This window comes from Podarcis melisellensis (genome assembly GCF_964234715.1).
Source record: "Podarcis melisellensis genome assembly, chromosome: 1".
NCBI classification, from domain to species: domain Eukaryota; kingdom Metazoa; phylum Chordata; class Lepidosauria; order Squamata; family Lacertidae; genus Podarcis; species Podarcis melisellensis.
In genome coordinates this window covers 68,267,176-68,287,178 of record NC_138528.1, presented here as the reverse complement: position 1 = coordinate 68,287,178, position 20,003 = coordinate 68,267,176, and the positions used below count along the sequence as shown (strand labels likewise).

The 20,003-nt window shown below is 43.0% G+C and overlaps 1 protein-coding gene and 1 long non-coding RNA gene across 19 annotated transcripts in view; one reads left to right on the top strand and one right to left on the bottom strand.

The window, feature by feature from the left end:
- LOC309374066 overlaps positions 1-10,775 on the top strand; it is a 52,481-nt gene extending 41,706 nt beyond the window's left edge. For 12 of the 16 annotated variants that reach the window (XR_014170333.1, XR_014170334.1, XR_014170335.1 and 9 more), the window contains 3 exons: positions 2,383-2,510; positions 3,514-3,629; positions 10,523-10,775. This is a non-coding gene — a long non-coding RNA (uncharacterized lncRNA). Of the gene's footprint in view, positions 1-270; positions 406-2,382; positions 2,511-3,513; positions 3,630-10,522 lie in introns of all 16 variants that reach the window. The other 4 variants (XR_014170345.1, XR_014170347.1, XR_014170341.1 and 1 more) reach the window with 2 other exon arrangements.
- The window catches only part of SCUBE2 (signal peptide, CUB domain and EGF like domain containing 2), a 50,107-nt gene continuing 37,362 nt past the window's right edge, over positions 7,259-20,003 (bottom strand). For all 3 annotated transcript variants that reach the window (XM_081918253.1, XM_081918254.1, XM_081918255.1), the window contains 7 exons: positions 19,032-19,202; positions 15,537-15,704; positions 14,396-14,557; positions 13,457-13,654; positions 10,119-10,271; positions 8,217-8,296; positions 7,259-7,559 (listed from right to left, as the gene is read on the bottom strand). In XM_081918253.1, coding sequence (XP_081774379.1) covers positions 7,407-7,559; positions 8,217-8,296; positions 10,119-10,271; positions 13,457-13,654; positions 14,396-14,557; positions 15,537-15,704; positions 19,032-19,202 — 1,085 coding nt within the window. In that variant the 3' untranslated portion in view covers positions 7,259-7,406. The remainder of the gene's footprint in view (positions 7,560-8,216; positions 8,297-10,118; positions 10,272-13,456; positions 13,655-14,395; positions 14,558-15,536; positions 15,705-19,031; positions 19,203-20,003) is intronic.

Here is a 20,003-nt window from a genome sequence, read left to right as displayed (position 1 = left end):
TTTTGTTCACCTCATCTCTGGGCTAAGGGAGAGAAAAAAGAGAGCAAAAACAAACCCCTCCCCCTAAATGGATGCTGTCTCTTTTATGTAATAGAAAGGAAGAGCTATAGGACAGAAGCTTTGCATCTCGTCTCGCATTAGCAAAGGTTCAATAAGCTCTTATTCGCAGCAGGACTAGTGGCTATATCAAAGCTGAGGTAGAGGAGTGCTATGAAAATGCAATCCTCCTTTTTGAGTACTGCTCAAGGGTAAATGTGTCATCTATTTCAGCATGCAAATGAAGAAGAATTGGGTGGCCTTGAAGTTTTGCATCATCCATAGAAAAGCTTTTCTAATTGCATTACAGGCCACAGTGGTATTAAAAACAGTCAAATACAATAAATCTTGGTGTAGTAATGGAGCTAGGTAGGTAATCTTACACTTTACGAAAATCATTTTTAAATTTATTTTTAATCCATTAAGAAATAGTACAAAATATTGTGCTAAGTGCACAAAATAAACCTCATGCTTTCTCAACAATTACTATATGCATATTTAAAGATGGTGCAATGATTTGCATCATAAATACCTTCTATCTTGTATTGAGAAGAATGTAGATATAAAAATGTGGATGTGTGTGTGTCCACACACACACACACACTGTTGCACACCACCCCAATCCCCAAACAGTGCGAAGTTCCAAGGGTTCCAGGCATTTACCCAGGGTTCAGTTTCCTTGGAATGAGGTACAGCAGAGAGAAGTAGAAAATGGTGTCCCTTAAGGATTGGTATTGGGAGCTGTGCTTTTTAACTTATTTGCAAATAATATTGAGTTAGGAGCAGGCAGTGAGGTGGCCAAGCTTGCAGATGACCTAAATTGTTCAGGATTGTTAAAGTAAAAAAAGATTGCGAAGAGCTCCAAAAGGACCTCTCCAAACTGAGTGAATAGGCAATAAAATGGCAAATGCAATTCAGTGTAAACAAGAATAAAGTGAATGCATGTTGCAGCAAAAAGATCTTAATTTTACATACATGCTCATGGGGTCTGAACTGGTGGTGTCGGACCAGGAGTGAGATCTTGGGGTCATAGTATATAGCTCAATGAAGATGTCAACCCAGTGTGTGGTGGTCATGACAAAGCCAAATTCAATTCTAGGCATCATTAGGAAAGGAAAGGAAAATAAAAATGTCAATATAATAATTGTTGTTGTTGTTGTTTAGTCTTTTAGTCGTGTCCGACTCTTCGTGATCCCATGGACCAGAGCACTCCAGGCACTCCTGTCTTCCACTGCCTCCCACAGTTTGGTCAAACTCATGCTGGTAGCTTTGAGAACACTATCCAACCATCTCGTCCTCTGTCACCCCCTTCTCCTTGTGCCCTCAATCTTTCCTAACATCAGGGTCTTTTCCAGGGAGTCTTCTCTTCTCATGAGGTGGCCAAAGTATTGGAGCCTCAGCTTCAGGATCTGTCCTTCCAGTGAGCACTCAGGGCTGATTTCCTTAAGAATTGATAGGTTTGATCTTCTTGCAGTCCATGGGACTCTCAAGAGTCTCCTCCAGCACTAGAATTCAAACGCATCAATTCTTCAGTGATCAGCCTTCTTTATGGTCCAGCTCTCACTTCCATATATCACTACTGGGATAATGCTGTTATGCAAATATATGGTGTGACCTTATTTGGTGTACAGTTCTGATCCCCTCATCTCTTAAGAGGATATTTTAGAGATGGCAAAGGTTCAGAAAGGGGCAATTAAACTAATCAAGGGGCTGACTCTGTGAAGAAAGGTTGTACGCTTGAGACTTTTTAGCTTGGAGAAATAGCAAGTAATAGGTGACATGGTAGAAATTTATAAAATTATGCAAGGCATGGAGAAAAACACTAGAGAAAGTTTCTCACCCTCATAACACTAGAACTTGTGGCCATCCAATGAAGCTGAATGTTGGAAAATTTAGGACAGATAATAGAAAGTACCTATAAATGCAGCACATGGTCCAACTATAGAACTCACTCCCCCCAGTGGCACTGATGGCCGCAAAGCAGGATGGCTTTAAAAGAGGGTTGACAAATTCATGGTGGAGGAGGCTGTCAATGGCTGCTAGTCATGATGGCTGTGCTCTACCTCCACAGCTGGAAGCAGCCTGGGCTTCTGAATACCAGTTGCTGGAAACAACAGGAGGGTAGAGGGTCCTTTTGATCATGTTCTGCTCCCCGGTTTCCCATAGGAATCTGATTGGCCACTCTGAGAACAGGATGCTGGACTAGATAGGCCATTGGTCTGATCCAGCAGGCTATTCTTATGTCATGTTACGTTATGTTTAACCAGTTATCATTGGTACTGAATTTGTAGCTTTTTTTGGACCTAGCATTGAAGAAACCTCAATAGTCTTATTTTCTTTACTTAGGTTCTTAAACTAGAAAGAAAGAGTCCTGCTGGATCAGGCCAAAGGCTCATCCATCCAACAGACAAGTTACCACGGGAACTAAAGAACTCTGGGAAATGAAAACTGTTGTGGGGAAAGATCTTCCTAAGGTGACTTTCACATTAGCCCCTTTACAGTAGAATTGCCATCCTTTGTTCTCTCTCTTTTTTATGGGGCATCCAGATAACACCAGTCAGCCCGTGCATTCCAGTATCTTCTGTGTTTTTTTTTGACACAGGTTTTTCGTGGTAAAACACAGTTGCAGCAGCAGCCAATCAGCAGCCAACGAACAGGAAATGACTATGGAGGCTTTTAGGGGTCATACTTTTAAACCTTTCCTAGACCCTTTTATTTCTTCCTGATTAGTGTAACTAGAATTAATTATCCCTTGAACGGCTGCTGTTAATTGTCCCTATGCCAGTTTCTGTTCTTGTGGGGGGTGGAGGTTTCAATTATTGGCTTCCTTTCCATTTTATATAGTCAAGTACCGGTAGTTCTGTTTGGCTAAATTACCCACACCACAAGGATAGGACATAACGGACAATTAACAGAGGGACCATTAGTAGGCTATTTCCAAATAATCACCCATCTTTGCTCCTCAGAAAGCAATAAAGCTGGATGAACTTTCAAGGAAGAAAATGGTAGTTAAAATTGCAGAGACTATTTGATTAAGAGGGAATATATGGGAAGTCAAACCTAGACTAATTGTTTGTTTGGAACCTTTTGTTTTTGTTCCACTTCTTGATAATTGTGGAAAAGCAATGCCTTGGCAGCACCATTGGGCTCTAGTATAGAAGCAACCTAAAACTGGAGGTTGTTACTCCAGATAGCCTTGCCCAGCACAGAATGGTCTAATACAATAAATTACAGCTGCTAGCCCCATGCCCAATCCTCCCAAATTGTCTGTGCTTGTACACAAAGCCTTCCATCAGTATTGGCATAATCAAGTACTGCTGCTGTATTCTATTTATTTCAATGGAGTTTGCCCGGGAGAGCCATATGAGCCTCACTGACATGAAAGGAAGTTGTACACAGCAAGTGTTTGGTGAACTGCACTAGGGGTTGCCGGCTAAACTGGGAAAAATATAGGCTAATATGTTTCTGTACCTTTAGTTGCAGGTTGATCTGCAGGAATTGGCTGCTGGAGCTTTTCATGATGTGGAGATAAATGCCTTCACCCGATAACACCTGCCGATAAAACCACTGCTAAAGGTTTTACCACCACAGGGGTAAGTTCAAAACCTGGCAGCTCTAATTGCAACCCCTATCAACACATCTAGGACAAGGACAGTGTATTCCTTTGTCTTGGATGAAGCTTAACAGTTACCTTCTCACATCAATGAGATCGTAAGCACGGGCCTGTCTATTATTTATTAGGACCATTAGAAATGCTGGATAATTGATGACCTTCACTTCACTTCAGGAGTCCCCTCCATGCCACTTGAGACTAAATGGTCCCACAAGAACCTGCCCAGGTACTGGAAGTTTGTGAAACTGTTGTTCCGTTGAGGACCTTTTCTAAAAAATGAGAGATGTGGCCTATCCAGTTTTTTAACTCTAAAATTTCAGGTTAAAATTAACTGGAAAATTGAGTACGGACAACTCATTCCACTCCATGAAACGTTCCATGTGGCATTCAAAATTGTGGTGATTGCTACAGCAACAGCAGGGAGTATCTTATAGAACTAGTTTTCAAGCTAGCATTTTCCAGACTGTAAACTTAGGCCTACCTGTAAGCAAGTTCCTTTGGAAGTAAATACAGTGGTGCCCCGCAAGACGAATGCCTCGCAAGACGGAAAACCCGCTAGACGAAAGGGTTTTCCGTTTTGGAGGCGCTTCGCAAAACGAATTTCCCTATGGGCTTGCTTCGCAAGACGAAAAAATCTTGCGAGTTCCTTCGGGTTTTTTTCCCTTTCCCCCCCTTTTCCTAAGCCGCTTATCAGCTGATCCGCTGATAAGCCGCTTAACAGCTGATTGCTAAAAGCCGCTAAACCGCTAATAGCGCTAATCCGCTAAGCTGTCAATGGGCTTGCTTCGCAAGACGAAAAAACCGCTATACGAAGAGCCTTACGGAATGAATTAATTTCGTCTTGCGAGGCACCACTGTAAATGGATAGACAAGGCTGGATGGGCATCCAGGAAACTTTCTATGGAACAGACTCAGCAGGAAAAAAGAGAACAAATTTTGTTGCTACTTTGAGCTCAGTTTTGTGGCTGAATTTTTGAAAGACCCTATAATCATAGAATCATAGAGTTGGAAGAGACCACAAGGGCCATCGAGTCCAACCCCCTGCCAAGCAGGAAACACCATCAGAGCACTCCTGACATATGGTTGTCAAGCCTCTGCTTAAAGACCTCCAAAGAAGGAGACTCCACCACACTCCTTGGCAGCAAATTCCACTGTCGAACAGCGAACCTGCTGCCTGGGAAAAGTTATTTTTGAATTATTATGAGCTTGCATTTGCCTGCATTACTTGTTTATTAAATGGTTTGTTTTTGCTTTACTTATATGCTGTTGTACTTTTGGATACAGTTATAGTGAGGGAAATGTTGCTTGCTTATTCTTATTATTGTGAGCTGCTTTGAGCTCAAGATCATTGTTTGAATAGCAGCATGCAAATATTAAATCAAAATCAAATCAAAGGTTCATAGTCAGTCCTGGAATATGATCCTTCCTCCTCACTGGTCTTGGGTGGTAGACCTCTCTTTGCTTATAGACACAGCCCACTCTCCTAATATAAAGCTAGGTGTCTTCTACGTTAGCCCTTTCCACTGGAATTGCAGTGTGTATAAACCCTCATTTTTGTCCCTTTCTCAATTTGATCCCAGTACGCATGTTAAAAATGCAGGCTTGTTTGTAGCCAGATTGATAACGCTGAAAATACAGGTCCTATGCATGTATTTACACACGTGCATTGAAAGAGGGATGAGGCTGCTCTGCTCTTGTGTGCCCAGAGTCCTAGTGAGGATGTCTGAAGAGGAATCCCTACTTGAGAGCAGCTGTAGGATTTCCTCTTTGCATGTGCACACTTGATGTTCAGAGGTCACGTGTGGTGGTGGTGGCTAGGGCCAGCAGCACAGCCCCACTTCTAATTCAGTGCTTCAGTGCCCAACCTGTGTATAACACATTGGGAGGGCAAAAGTAAGGATTTGCAATCCAGGAAGTAGCAGCTCCCCCCTATAAACTTTCATCACTCTCAGATTCACAAACAACATAAAGCCAGGAAAAAGAGATTTCAATTAAATTAATGGCTTTTTGTGTTTATATAGCAAATATCTGGTAGAATTATATATGGTCCTGGGAGACATAATAGTAGAAACTCTTTCGCTGTACTTTTAAACTGATGCAACATGGTGCCCTCTTGTGGGAAATTGAGGGAAGATTTCTACAATTCAAGAAAGCTGCTTAAATCATAGGACCAATATTATTATACAGTGGTGCCCCGCAAGACGAACGCCTTGCAAGACGGAAAACCCGCTAGACGAAAGGGTTTTCCGTTTTGGAGGCGCTTCGCAAAACGAATTTCCCTATGGGCTTCCTTCGCAAGACGAAAGCCCATAGGGAAATCTCCAGGGACAGCGGGGAAGTGCAGCGCGTCTTCCCCACTGTCCTCGGACCTCCTCCGAAGGCTGGCGGTGGGGTGGAGAGCCCTCCTCCCCCCGCCAGGCTTCGGAGGGCTCCTCCGAAGGCTGGCGATGGGGTGGAGAGCCCTCCTCCCACCGCCAGGCTTCGGATGGCTCCTCCGAAGGCTGGCGATGGGGCGGAGAGCCCTCCTCCCCCCGCCAGGCTTCGGAGGGCTCCTCTGAAGGCTGGCGATGGGGCGGAGAGCCCTCCTCCCCCTGCCAGGCTTCGGAGGGCTCCTCTGAAGGCTGGCGATGGGGCGGAGAGCCCTCCTCCCCCCGCCAGGCTTTGGAAGGCTCCTCCGAAGGCTGGCGGCGGGAGGAGGTCTCTCCGCCCCACCAGCAGCCTACAGAAGGCTGCTCCGAAGGCTGGCGGCGGGAGGAGGGTTTTCCTTCCCACCGCCAACATTCAGAATGCTGTTCTGAATGTTGGCGGTGGGGAGGAAAAACCCTCCTCCCACCGCAAGTCCCGGGAACAGAGGAGAAGCGCTGCGCGCCTTGCCCTCTGTTCCCGTACCTGTCCGAGGCTGGCGGTGGGGCGGAGAGACCTCCTCCCCCCGCCAGGCTTCGGAAAGCTCCTCCGAAGGCTGGCGGCGGGAGGTCTCTCCGCCCCACCGGCAGCCTTCGGAAGGCTGCTCCAAAGGCTGGCGGCGGGAGGAGGTCTCTCCCCCCCACCGGCAGTCTACGGAAGGCTGTCCTGAAGACTTGCGGTGGGAGGAGGGTTTTCCTTCCCACCGCCAACATTCAGAATGCTGTGCGGTGGGGAGGAAAAACCCTCCTCCCACCGCAAGCCCCGGGAACAGAGGAGAAGCGCTGCGCGCCTTCCCCTCTGTTCCCGTACCTGTGCTGAAGGCTTGCGGTGGGGAGAAAAGCCCTTCTCCGCACCGCCAGCCTGGCAAGCGGTCTCCATAGGAACGCATTAATTGATTTTTAATGCATTCCTATGGGAAACCGTGCTTCGCAAGACAAAAAACTCGCAAGACGAAAAAACTTGCGGAACGAATTAATTTCGTCTTGCGAGGCACCACTGTATATAAAAAGGAACAAACCACTTACAACCTTCATTCATAACTACTAGTATATCAGGGATAGCCAACATGGCGCCCTCCAGATGTTACGAACTTCCATCAGACCCTGCCTACATGGCCAAAGGTTATTTGATGGTAGGAGCTTTACTCCACAACAGCTGGAGGGCTACCCCTGCAGTAGTAATGGCAGAAAATAAAACGGATGGCAATGAAATAATTATATTTTTAATAAAAAAAAATTTACACACTGTATACAACTGACTGGGCAGCTTCCTGAAAATTTCCCCATCTTAGGGAATACAAAACAAATCTGCTGTACAGTCAGTAACTTTTTACGTTTTCAAAATATAGTGTTCACTATTTGTAAGGCCTCAAAAATCTGGAGACTTTAGAGCGCAACAATCGAATAAAAGACCTTGGAAACATCTCTCTGGACTCTTGTGCCGTGTACTTGAAGTAGTTCTGTGGGTGTGCCAAGACATCAAACAATGCCTTTATCAGCTTCTTATCCTGAAAGTGTAAGAAAGAACTCAGTTGTCATTTAATATACTGTAGTTTGAGAAAAAATTAGTGCAAGCACGATTCTTGGTCCAGTTTCTATTACATATTAAGGTAGGGCCTATTAGCATTTTCCTGTAATTCAAAGTGCAACCCACCAAAATGCTAAGGCTTAGGCCATGTTACCCACATATCATTGCTATCATCATTCCTGTGCTTCCAGAAGTTGGAACAGAAGGCATGTATGATTGCTAGGCAATTACTAATGCTCAAGTTCACAAGTTAGAAACATCAGCATTTGCCATCAGCACTACTGTTAGGCAGCAGGCTGAGAGAGCAGCTTCAGGTAGCCGATTTACGGCAATATTAATAGGTAGCATATTGTCAGTTATTTAACATATAAGCTGCATGTTTACTGCATCAGTTATCAACACATCTTGAGTCAACATTGCCTCCACCACTCCCTTCAGACTAGTTTTGGTTCTTGGGGAACAGAGCGATAGCAGCATGTTGCTTCTTGTTTGGGAGATATGCCTGCTGATCCTCCTCCTGTTTAGCTTCCTCTCTGCCACAGTAGATTGTGACCAAAGCATTAAAGCTTTATTTTCACAAACAGCAGTCACTCATGAATGGATGTTTTCTTTCAGGAGATTAACTGAGCAAGTTTACCTTAAGGATCTCTTGATGATTTTCTGATGCATACAGTCTACCATCTCTGACTATGTCTTCTATTAGCTCCTGATAATCCTCTGTTGGAGACACACACACACACAACTTGCAAAATATTCATTTGAGTTACATCAGCAGCACATACATGTATCTCTAGGCTGAACAGGAGGGATACTTACTACTCCTTTTGGCAAGTCACTTTGTTAGCATTTCCCATTCTTTGTTTGAAAATGCTCCCAAACAGAATGTACTCATGCGTTTGCATGTACCCATCTATAACCAAGACTACAAATTTTAGATTAGCGGATTTAATACCTATTCTAAATAGCCTTCAAGAAAAACTATACTGTTTAGACAAAGAGACAAAGTGTTCCATACCTGCTTACTATTACTTTATATACTTGAGTATAAGCCAACCCGAATGTAAGCCGAGGCACCAAATTTTACCACAAAAAACTGGGAAAACTTATTGACTTGAGTATAAGCCGGTTCACCACACCACAAACCTGGTGGTGGCGGCAGTGGAGGAAGAAGAACAAGCAGCCCAAAAGAGCTGCTTTCGGGCTGCTTGCTCCTCCTTCTCCGCAGACAGCAGCAAGGGGGGAGGAGGAGGAAGGAGCAGCCCAAAAGAGATCCTTTGGGCTGCTCGTTCCTCCACCGCCACCTCTGCTGCTCGCAAGAGCAGGCATAGGAGCCTGGCTGGGAGAGGCACAACGCAGCACAGCGCCTCTCCCAGCCACGGCTCCTGTGCCTGCCCTTGCAAGAGGTCAGCGGCAGTGGAGGGACGAGCGGCGAGAAGGGCTCATCCCTCCACCACCGCCTGCCTCACTCGAGTATAAGCCGAGGGAAGCTTTTTAAGCATTAAAAATATGCTGAAAAAGTCGGCTTATATTCGAGTATATACGGTAATTGGTCCATGGCAGAAATCATAAGCAGCCTTGGAAACATATATAAATGCTGGCTATGTGGCAAACTTCAAATACAGCTTTGCTAAATAAATCTACTCTTTATGTTAAAATCTGCTTACAACTCTCCTGCTTTTTTCCCTTTCACTTTTTTGTATAATAAGCAAACAGCATTTACTATTTTGGTATCAAATGTATTAGCCTGTTTCCACTGGTATGTTTTCAGGATGGAAATCAGGTTTTTAAAATGTGGAACAAATCCTGTTTCCAGCTAAGGAGGGTGGTTAAGTTGCCACCGACTGGCAGCAAAGCCAAAGGATTTAGGCCTTTAAGTGCTGCACTTGCAGGCCTTTGGAATTCATCATGCCATAAGCGCATCAGATTGTTACCCCAGGGTAGCTTGGGATAATTGTGTCAAAGAGATCGGACGTACAAGGAAGATGAAACTTCCAATTTTCTCTGTGTCTGCCTGAAACACTGATTAGTCCCAGATTCAACTTCAAAGTAGAAACTGTGAAGCCATTTGTACCATTATGAGAAAAGACACTTCTTGGGATACAGCAATAAACCAGTTACAGCTTTGCTAAATCAAAAAATAAAACCTACATTGCAGCAAAGAAACTTGGAGGTGTTCAGAACCTAACTTATCTCAAATACACAAATATACAATTTTGTGTAAAAATGTGAACTGGCACATAAAAGACAAAATCTGATACAATTTGAGAGTTATACCCCCAACAGACATCTGTCCCCCACCCCTTACCATCTCCAAAATATTTTCACATTTAATCTCATAAGGGACATGGATAATACCCATGTTATTTTGTGTGGAAGCCTGTCCTTACCTGACACATAAAAATTCACTTATATAAAATATTCTACCTATATAAAATGTTGATATCCCCTACTCCCAGACTTTGAGATGGAAAGTAAAAACACAAATTTACACATTGAAACACCCACACTTTAGTTCCAGCAGTTTTTAAGGTTTCCTTACCATCGTATGTTACATAAGGGACCTGGAATCCTTTGGCACTATTTCCTTCATTGGACTTGAACTGGACCCAGAGCTTCTTAGACCTGGAAGTGAAAGCTATAGGGCGTTCGTAGGTTTGACAGGTTTCGTATGTGGTCACAGAATTGGAGGAAGCTTCAAAACAAAATGGACAAAAGAAAGGTATCAAGCACCTGTTACCTTAGGATTTTTCTTTTGAACAACAAAATACTTTTCTTTTATTCTCTTCTCACCAACCCAGCCAACTATCTACCGTCACCCCAACATTAATTGCCCTGAAGTTTTCTTTCTGCTTCTCCATTGCTAGGATCCATCCTAGTAAAGGGCAGATTATTTACTTGATGGCTACATGTCATACCCTAATATGTCCCTCCCATTACTTCCAGGTGGTTTAAAAGCATTGTGGGACAATGTTTCCAGGGAACTGCCACCTCCAGCCCAGGAACAACACCCCCATCACAAGCTGCAACAGAAAAAGCTATTGAGTGGGATATCTCAATGAAGAAAGATGGACCATGCCTCAACACTGGAGCACTGAGCAGCTTTCTAATTCTACTGAGGTCCTATCACAAGTCTATGGTTTTGCTGACAATCTGACAAAAAATACAAATAAAAAATAAAACGTACATTTCAAACACATTACTTCTCTAAATTTGATGTGATTTTTTTTAGTATTTTCACTTCTTGTATGTTTTAAAGTACTGTGATTTTTTCTTGATTTTATTGTTTTATGCTTTATTTATCCTACCCCACAACCATAGATCCATAGTTCACAACATAAAAATACAAGATAAAAAACACAAAATACATAATAATAATAATAGTAGTAGTAGTAGTAGTAGTAGTAATCTGCTTTGAGGGGCTTTTTTAAAAAACAAGTGGCATATAATTTTTTTGAAATAATAATATTGCACAAGGAAAAGAGAACACTAAATCCTTTTTTGTTCAGTAGCAAAACCGATCCCAAGCGCATGCTTAATGCCCTGCTTTGTGGGTTGCATAGAAGCTAAGAAACTGAACAAATCTTCTAGATGGAATATTGACTCTGCTTTGAATGTGCTATGTGGCTTTTCCCAAGCTATTTTCTCTCAACCCAGTTCTCACCCATTCTACAATACAAGAGGAATAATAATAATTTTCAGTATGGATGAAATAATTAAAATGCAGGGTTTTTGTAAAGATTGCAACTAAATAATGCATGTGAACACCTTGGGCAACTGAAAGCGAAATATAAGTGTTTATTATTAAAGGTAGTATTAGAAGAAACAGTATAGAAAAGGTGGTATAATAGAATTCAGGTTTGCAATCAATATTCCTGTTTCAATGCACCAAAAAGAGAACCTTTGGCTCTGTTGAGGTCATTGGCAAAGCACACGTCAAGATTACACTCCAAAGATACAATTTGGCTCCATAAACATGCTATTTTTAGCTTTTAAAGATCTATTGCCTAGGAGCTGTGCCAAGCCATCAGCACAAGAAAATGAAGTGTTGCATCAACAAGAACAGGCCCAGCATGTAGCAAGCCATGACTGAAGCAGTAAAAATATCATATTATTTCCAAACTCACTTAATTCAGCAGGAGTAAAATCTTCTACGCCTCCCTAAATGCTTAGATTACTAGCTGAGTACAGTACATTCAGAAAAGCTGCTCTTGGATGTGTATATGAAACTTAGTTAATGCCAAAAACAATGGCATTGTTTTTAGTAAGTTATACTAAGGCTGTGCATTCCTGTTGCAGGTGTCTGAAGCTGTGCACACATGACATTAGCCACAATCCATCTCTCCTGTAGTTTCTCCTCAAACCAGCTTGCATTCAGTTTGAAAACAGAAGCTACTTTCACTCTGCAGTTTAGCTGAGGTGTGAAAATTTGAAACAACTGTTGCACAAGCACAGATCACAGCTTCATGAATAGGAGTTGGGGAGTTGCATGCATAAGGAAACCAAACAGGTAATGCCCCCTCTGGTGTGTATAGCAATGTGCAAATGCAGCATGAAATGCTGCTGGGGGAGGGGGAGCTAATGTGTACATAGCCAAAATATCCCTATTGAATGGAAAGGCATGATATCAGTGCTGTAAGGCCACTACATTTCAGGATCTCCTGAGCTCAACAAAACTAGTGGCAGCAAGAAGCTGGTGGATTGAAAGCTGCTACGAGCATGGAGAGCCATTAGATTTGCAAAGGCTGAATAGTGGGAAATTGCTGCCAAACACAAATATGCATGAGTGCTTAAGGGGTTACTACAATAGAGCTGGATTCCTAGACTCAGCTAGGTCATGCCCCTTCTCCAAAGAGGGAGGAAGTGAAGCCTTCTTTTCCTGTTCCCTTTCTTTCCACAGCTTGTAACAGAATGTTTTTATCCAAGAATATTCTGCCTGTGTTCTCCTTGCTGCCAGTGGCGTAGCGTGGGGGGTGCAGGGGGGCCCGGCCGCACTGGGCGCAACATCTGGGGGTTAGGGTTAGGGGGCGCAAATCCACGGGTTAGGGGGCACAAATTACTTGCCTTGCCCCGGGTGCTGACAACCCACGCTACGCCACTGCTTGCTGCTGCTTGGATAAATGCATGAATCTGACCTTTCGAATGTTTTGTAAGAAAAGCATTTAAAACTTACTTAACAGTGTATATATAGTCTGTTCAATGCTAAGAGTGGTAGAAAGAGGGAACCACTTCACAAAGCAAACTAAACTGGATTTGCAAAAAGTTTAACAGCCTACATTCCTAACACTTCACTGTGCTGCTTGACTTGGTGAGTTTAAACTCTGCTACTTGGAACTCCTGCTGGAGACTGAATTTAGCCTTGCATTTTGAATTCAGACGCCCCGATTCTTTCATTATTCACCCCACACATGTAGGTCACAGGGATTCTTATTTCTCTTCCCACATGAACTATTCTACAAAAGCAGTCATTTTCAATAGTTGACTCTGCTTGCTGCTGCCAAAAGCCCATTCATCTTAGGACTTAGTGGTCTTGTGACTGCAGCCATCAGCAGATCATTTGCTCTCTGGCTCCACTCAACCAGCTGGCAGATGTACACCCCAGGAAAGGCAAGCATGTTTGTGTAAAAAAGTAAGATGAATTCCCTACTTCCTTCACCCACCACAAATCACTATAGTTCCCCACTAAATCTAAAATATGTCTGATCGGGGGGTGTGTGTGTGTGTGTGTGTGTGTTTCACCCATGATGGGTGGAATTTATTGTTACAAAGGCTGTTAGAGCTAGATTTTCACGAACTTGCTTTGGCGCAGACAAAATGTAGCAAAGATCCATCAGGAGAAATACATTCATATACCTGACACGGAAACCTAGTTTAACTTACAGCTTTTTCTCATCACCAGGTAGTCTCCACATTCATCTTCTATTGGCAAAAATATTTCCGGAACCACAATCAGGATGCGGCGTTTAGGAGGAGGATTTATACTCCAAGTACATTCTGTGTTTGCAGGATAATTTCCAGGATAGTTTGGGGATTCAATGTATCCAGTATACTCTCCAAGCTCACCACCACAGTGCCTGTCTGGAAAAAAGGAAATATGTTACCCATAGTCAGGGAAGAGGGGAAAGTAAAATTCACACCTGTGCAATGCCACCAGCAGCAATCACAACTGATACAATTACTTTGGCTACTAGGAATCATGCATATCTTTTATTCCTTAGACCATTTTTATTGAGTAGCTGCTTCAAGATGACTAAAAACAAAGGAGCAAAATCCATATACAGTACAGCTTTGTCTGTGGAAATAAATGGCAGAAAAAGCAGGAAATTGGTATTATCTGGGAGGCATTTACAGCTGCCTTTTCCAACCTAGTGTCATTTCAGATTTTTGGACTACAACTCCTATCAGCCCCAGCCAGCATGGCCAATGATGACGGACAATAGAAGTTGTAGTTCAAAACATCTGGAGGGCATCAGTTCTGGAAAGGCTGGTTTAGTGGTTAGAAAGCCTGGCCCGGAAGAATTGCCTTACGGCCTAGAACTTGGCACAACTGAAGCAGAGGCTGGTGGAGAGGACACCAACAGCTCCTTCCTATGTCCACTGATAAGGGCTACTTGCAGACTGACACCAAAGAAAGCAATGAAGTCAGGTTAGGAAAGCCTACGTCCCAAAGCAGGATATGGCTAACAAGGGGTGATTGCTGTTGGGTGGGGATATGGCTTCTGCTCACTTAAGGAAAGACCAATAGCATCTATCCCCACTGCAGTTGGTACTAGGTCCTTTCATTTTGGACTGACTAGAACATAGATTATCAAGATTTACCTTTGCAATGAGTTACATTTGTTGATCCATCATAATCAGTGGTTGTGTTTCCAGGGCATGAAATGCAGTAATTCTGTCCAAACTCAGGCTGGTATGTTCCAACAGAGCAGCGGATACAACGATGTGTTGTAGTGTTGTAGAAATGACCAGGTGAGCACTGCACTGTAGAAGAAGGTGAAAAAGCAACATGCTACAATAACTTTGGTAAGCTGTGACATGATTAACTGCAGCCATTCCACTGAATGACAGTTCATCCAATTTTCTGCACAGAAAAAATTGTGTACATCCAACATGCACACTGCCACAGATGAAGAATGTATATGTTAATTTCACTCAGGAGTTCACACTGTGGGCATCTATCTGTGGGCATCCATCACTTAGCAGGAAGTTTCAGTGCATGTGGAATCTGGCAAAATAAATTTGTATTCACCACACAAGAAGGTATATGCATGGTGTATGCATGCAATTCCTTTAAGAAAGTTAAGTCCATAGAGGTAGGGCAGGGTTGGAGAACCTATGGCCTTGACTACAATTCCCCAAATTCCTTCCCATTGTTCATGCTGGCTAGGGGTGCTGGGAGTTGGAGTCCCAACAACATCTGGACGGCTTCAGGTTTCCCACTTTTGATATAGTAAAAAGTCCTGAGGATTAGTCTATCCTGCTTGAATATGTTCTTGCCAATTAGTCCCTGCCCAACAAGCACTTTGGGCCATGTGTATGAATGGACTTGCCTCCAGCATGCTTTGAGTGATTTCCAGCTGCTCAGCCCCACTCCCTTGCCTCAGAGCTCATCAGCAGCTCTGCTACTTATCAGAGTGAGGCCTAAAGGTGATACCAAGGTCCACGGCAGGAAATGTCACCTGCTTTGCACAGTGGCAGCATTGTAGCCAATGAGGTTATCTAAGGCACGGCTATTGCCACCATGGCGACACCATGTTGTTCCTGACACTGGATGTGAATGTGAGTTTTATTGTGAGAATGAGCACTTCTTCTGGCTATTAAACAGGATCAGTATTCTAAGTAAATGAATAGACTAGATCTCCAACTTTCATATTTGCAGTTGAAAGGAATGCTTTCACCCTTAAAAGGTAGAAATGAAAAGTGTGGTTGCCTATGTTCCTCGTGCATCCATGGTTCTTACCTTTAGTCTCACAATTCTGAAACACTGTTGCACCGGTAAGTTTTGTCATCAAACCTCCACCACAGGTAAAACAAGATGTTCGACCTGGCTCAGGCTGATATGTCCCCAAAGGACATGCAAGACAAGGCTTAAATCCATCAACTGAGTATTCACCTGGTGAGCACTGTCCTGTGGGAGAAGGGAGAGAATATACATTACTGTAAGCCAGAGGTTTTCAACCTTTTTGATTCCATGGCTCTCTTGACCAACTGCATTCTTTCTGTGGTACCCTGTGGGGCTCAGGAGCCCAGTTATGTCACCTCTTGCCTGCAGAGCTGGCAGCCTCTCACCCTCAGCCTCCTCTCCTTGGGAGTCCTCTGGGCAGCTGCAGCTGCACCCCACCCCAGTCTCTGAGCTGCCCCACCCAAGAGAGGTGCCTTCTCCTACTGCCCTACAGGGGCCTGGGAAGCACCCCCTGGTCAGCCCCAGAGGCACCATTCACCTAGGGAGCTTGTAGCCAGGGCCGTTGCAGCAAACAGTTGTGCAAGCCTTTGGGATGCAGAAATGCAAGAGGGCATCAGAGGAGAGATGGAAGGAAGGAGGGACAGAAGCCAGTGTTGGTTGTAGCACCCCTGACCTTTCAAGGCACCCCAGGGTGCCATAGCACATTGGTTGAAAACCACTGCTATAAGCCATGAATTTTTTGGCAAGCCTATAATATACTGGAGCCTCAGTTGGTGGAAAGTCCTATTGCAAGATAGAAAATGATATGCATCCAATTCTGAGAGTTACCTAATCCTGGAACTAGAAATCAGCAGTTGCCATTCTATTACATTGTAGATACATAGATAATTCTTGTATTTCTTTTTAGAAAGTACTAATAATGCATGATGTTCCATTAAGGCAAAATCCAAATCCAACCACTTAACTGACTACGTTGTGAATTTATCCTTCCAGAAATGGAAAGTCCAAATGCAAAGAGAAAATGCAGGGTTTTCATGATAGTTGAAAAGCCTCCTTTTAGAGTCTGTAAAGCACACTTCTGAACTAAACTGGCATTACTAATCAAAGTATTAGAAATGCATTCACTTTATCATGGGTACAGCACCCACATACAGAGGAATTCTGTCAGGCAAAATGGGGCCCAGTGCCCCCACTCTCCTCCCCACCTGCACCCAGGCACCACAACAGGCTACTATGAGGAATAGGACCTCTTCATGTACCTTTCATATCCCATGCAACATACCTTTCAGACACAGTCATGGAATGCCTAATAAGCCATGTAGAAAAAATTAGGTCCAGGCCCTATCACTGAGCCTTTGGTATTATCTCCTCCATTCCTAAACTGCTTTGGTACCGATATACTATCCAGACAGAGCTAACCTACTGGAACTGATTATATACACATATCCATCCTCTGCAGCTTCTTTATGTAAATCTCCAAGCAATATGTCTTCCAAACTTGCAGCAAGCTGATTGCCATGGCAGGCCAAATGATTAGAACTGTTCTGCAAGACATGGGATTACTGCTGCAGCTGTTTGGCTAAGCTGTGAAGTTCTGTCCTTTTAAAGAGCTGGTAAAACTAAAGCTGTTAGCTTTGGTTTATAGCTCTGATAAATCACTTCAATGAATGGTTGTTTTTGTTAGGGGGGGTTAAATTGGCCCTGGCATCATTTCAAGTTATTTAAGTTTGCAGCAAATAAGGCATTAACTGGTCATGATCAGGGATGAGGAATTTTGTTTACAGCTAATGAGCTGAGTTTAATAGGGAGTGCCGCCTTGGCTTCTGAATAAAGAAGCATGGAGCTGTATGCGCTTAATGCACCAAGGAAGAAAGAAAATTGCATGCTTAAATATTGACCCGTAGGTCATGACATCAAAAACCCAATTTTTTTCCTCCAACACTTTTGAGGTTGTAAATATAGCCAATGCATGTTACAGAGCTGTTAAAATGTGAACTATCTAATGGATATGGATTTCTTCTTTTGTTCTGTGATGAGAGGTTTAAGACGTGCCACCTCAGCTACCAATATCCATTTGCTCTATCAATAAAGAGGCAAACTACATTATACTAAAACAACATATTGTAGAAAATTTATGGAGACTACTATACAGTGGTAACTCGGGTTAAGAACTTAATTTGCTCTGGAGGTCTGTTCTTAACTTGAAACTGTTCTTAACCTGAAGCACCACTTTAGCTAATGGGGCCTCCCGCTGCTGCTGCGCCGCCACCGCACGATTGCTGTTCTCATCCTGAAGCAAAGTTCTTAACCCAAGGTACTATTTCTGGGTTAGCAGAGTCTGTAACCTGAAGCGTATGTAACCTGAGGTACCACTGTACTTTAGAGTAGAAAACTTCATGACTGACTGCATCTCCTTGCCGTAAGCTCCCAGGATCACAGAAATTTAGAATGCCACAGAGAAACATTTTAAACAAGCCTTCCTTCTTCTTATTAATTATTCAGATTCTTATTAACCAACTTTTGACATCAGACACAGTTTGATCTTTTCCAGAGTCTGGGCATGCATACATACTGGCAGCCACAATTAAATTCTGACTATATTTTTTCTTCCTGACTGCTCCCTGGATATTTCCTAAAAGCAGAACTTCAGGGGAATTTGGTAATGCAAATCTTGCCATTGTACAAATAATGTAAGAAAATCAGTAATTATCTTAGGAGAGCCGAGAGCTCTTACAGGATCCCCTTTCCTCTATTATATTTTATATTCCTCTACATTTTTTAAAATCAAACTGACTCATATGTGTTAAGGTATGACTAAGAATCATAGATGTGGGAGGAAACCAAAAGGTAATCTCTGCCAATGCAGGAAATCTGCTACTATAGCATCCTTGGTTAGCTACACTTTAAAAGAATGTTGACATAGATGTATAAACTGTATAGGAGAATATTTTATCATTGCCCACAGTTCTACATGTCTGGCAAAAAAAGAGAGAAAAAGTGAAAGGTCTTATTCCTCTTAGTAAACTACATTTTCCAGATACAGAATGTTGCACAGATTATAGTGTCTGAAGTATCGTAAAATAGTTGACAAATTTAGATTAATGGAAAATGTGCTATGGCCAGCATGGATCATCTTCCTTCCGCCTAAGACTGTTCCTTGGTTTTCCTTTATTTCCACTTTCCCCCAAACTGGTGCAAGAATCTGATACCGAACTGATCAAAGAAGCACATGGCAAGGATGTACTGGAAGCTGGCAACTTTACCTCTCTTCAGGCTGCATTCTATAGAAATTCCATGTTATCTCCAGATGCATCAGTGCAGACAACACTGGGAAGGTGAGAACAGTAATGAAATGTATCTACACCTCCACACCCATATCCATATTGATCGCTGTCTACTCCAAACCTGCACACACATGCAGTGCAGACACTGTCCAGACCAATGTAAACATGGCATGTGAGAAAAGAAGGCTGAACTAATGGGTGCTTTCAAATCATACCAAGGAGGAAGAAGCAATAGTGTTCATGACTCTGTAAGGTGCAATATCCTCACCTCCACATTCAGATATACTGTGAGCTCCAGCTGTTTTTTGGTTTCCGGGATTCTGTGGGTTTGGGCAAGGTTCACAAGTTATTTGGCCTTCGTTGTCTTGGTAAGTTCCATTCGGACATAGAATGCAGCTTTCTTGCTCCCCATCGTAATATGTTCCAACACTGCAGCTAGCTGAGAAGAGAAGAGAAAACTGTCAGCAACAATGAATCCGTGATCATCTTCTATGGGATGGGTGGAAATGGGGATACCAGGAGGCAGAGAATTGAGTCCAATTATTTTTTACTTTGGGATTTTTTTTCATGCTGTGTGCCTCATGGTCATATTTAGGGTCAGGAAGTAAATTTTCTGTCTGGTCACATACAGGGGAAGGCTTCTGCTTTCCCTATGGATGGAAAAATTTACCCTCAAGTAAAGGCTTGATCATCTGTTCTATTTCAAGAAGACTGCTCTCGGGTTTTTAAAAACCATCTACAGAAACCCAAATGGTCTGTCCTACTTTGTGAGGGGTTGGCTTACATGGACTTTAAGTCTTTTTGCTCTCTGATTGTGGCAGAACCATAGGTTAGTGAAAATGTTTCAAGTTAAATAATTACAGCATAGAATACTTTGCTAACTAGACTACTGAAGTATAAGGCAACTTCCTGTTTAATTTCACTTCAGTGAAAGGAAGTAGAGTGATCCTCTCCCACCAAAATCAGTGGGATTTCAAAGTTCTTTGACTAACTATCCACAGCTACTGCCTGGGCTTTTGCATATTTAATAGTTTGAACAGAAGCAGCAGAAACAATCTTTCATTGGTATGTTTGGGAAAGAGAACTAAAATTGTTTGTTTGTTTATATTATTAGTACCCCACCCATCTCCTTGTCTCACTCCTCCCCGCCCCTCAAAATAAGGACTATATATTTCTGACCATTCTTTGCAGAGTTATGTATCCTATCAGAGGACTGGTTCCCAGTCAGATAGTCCTTACT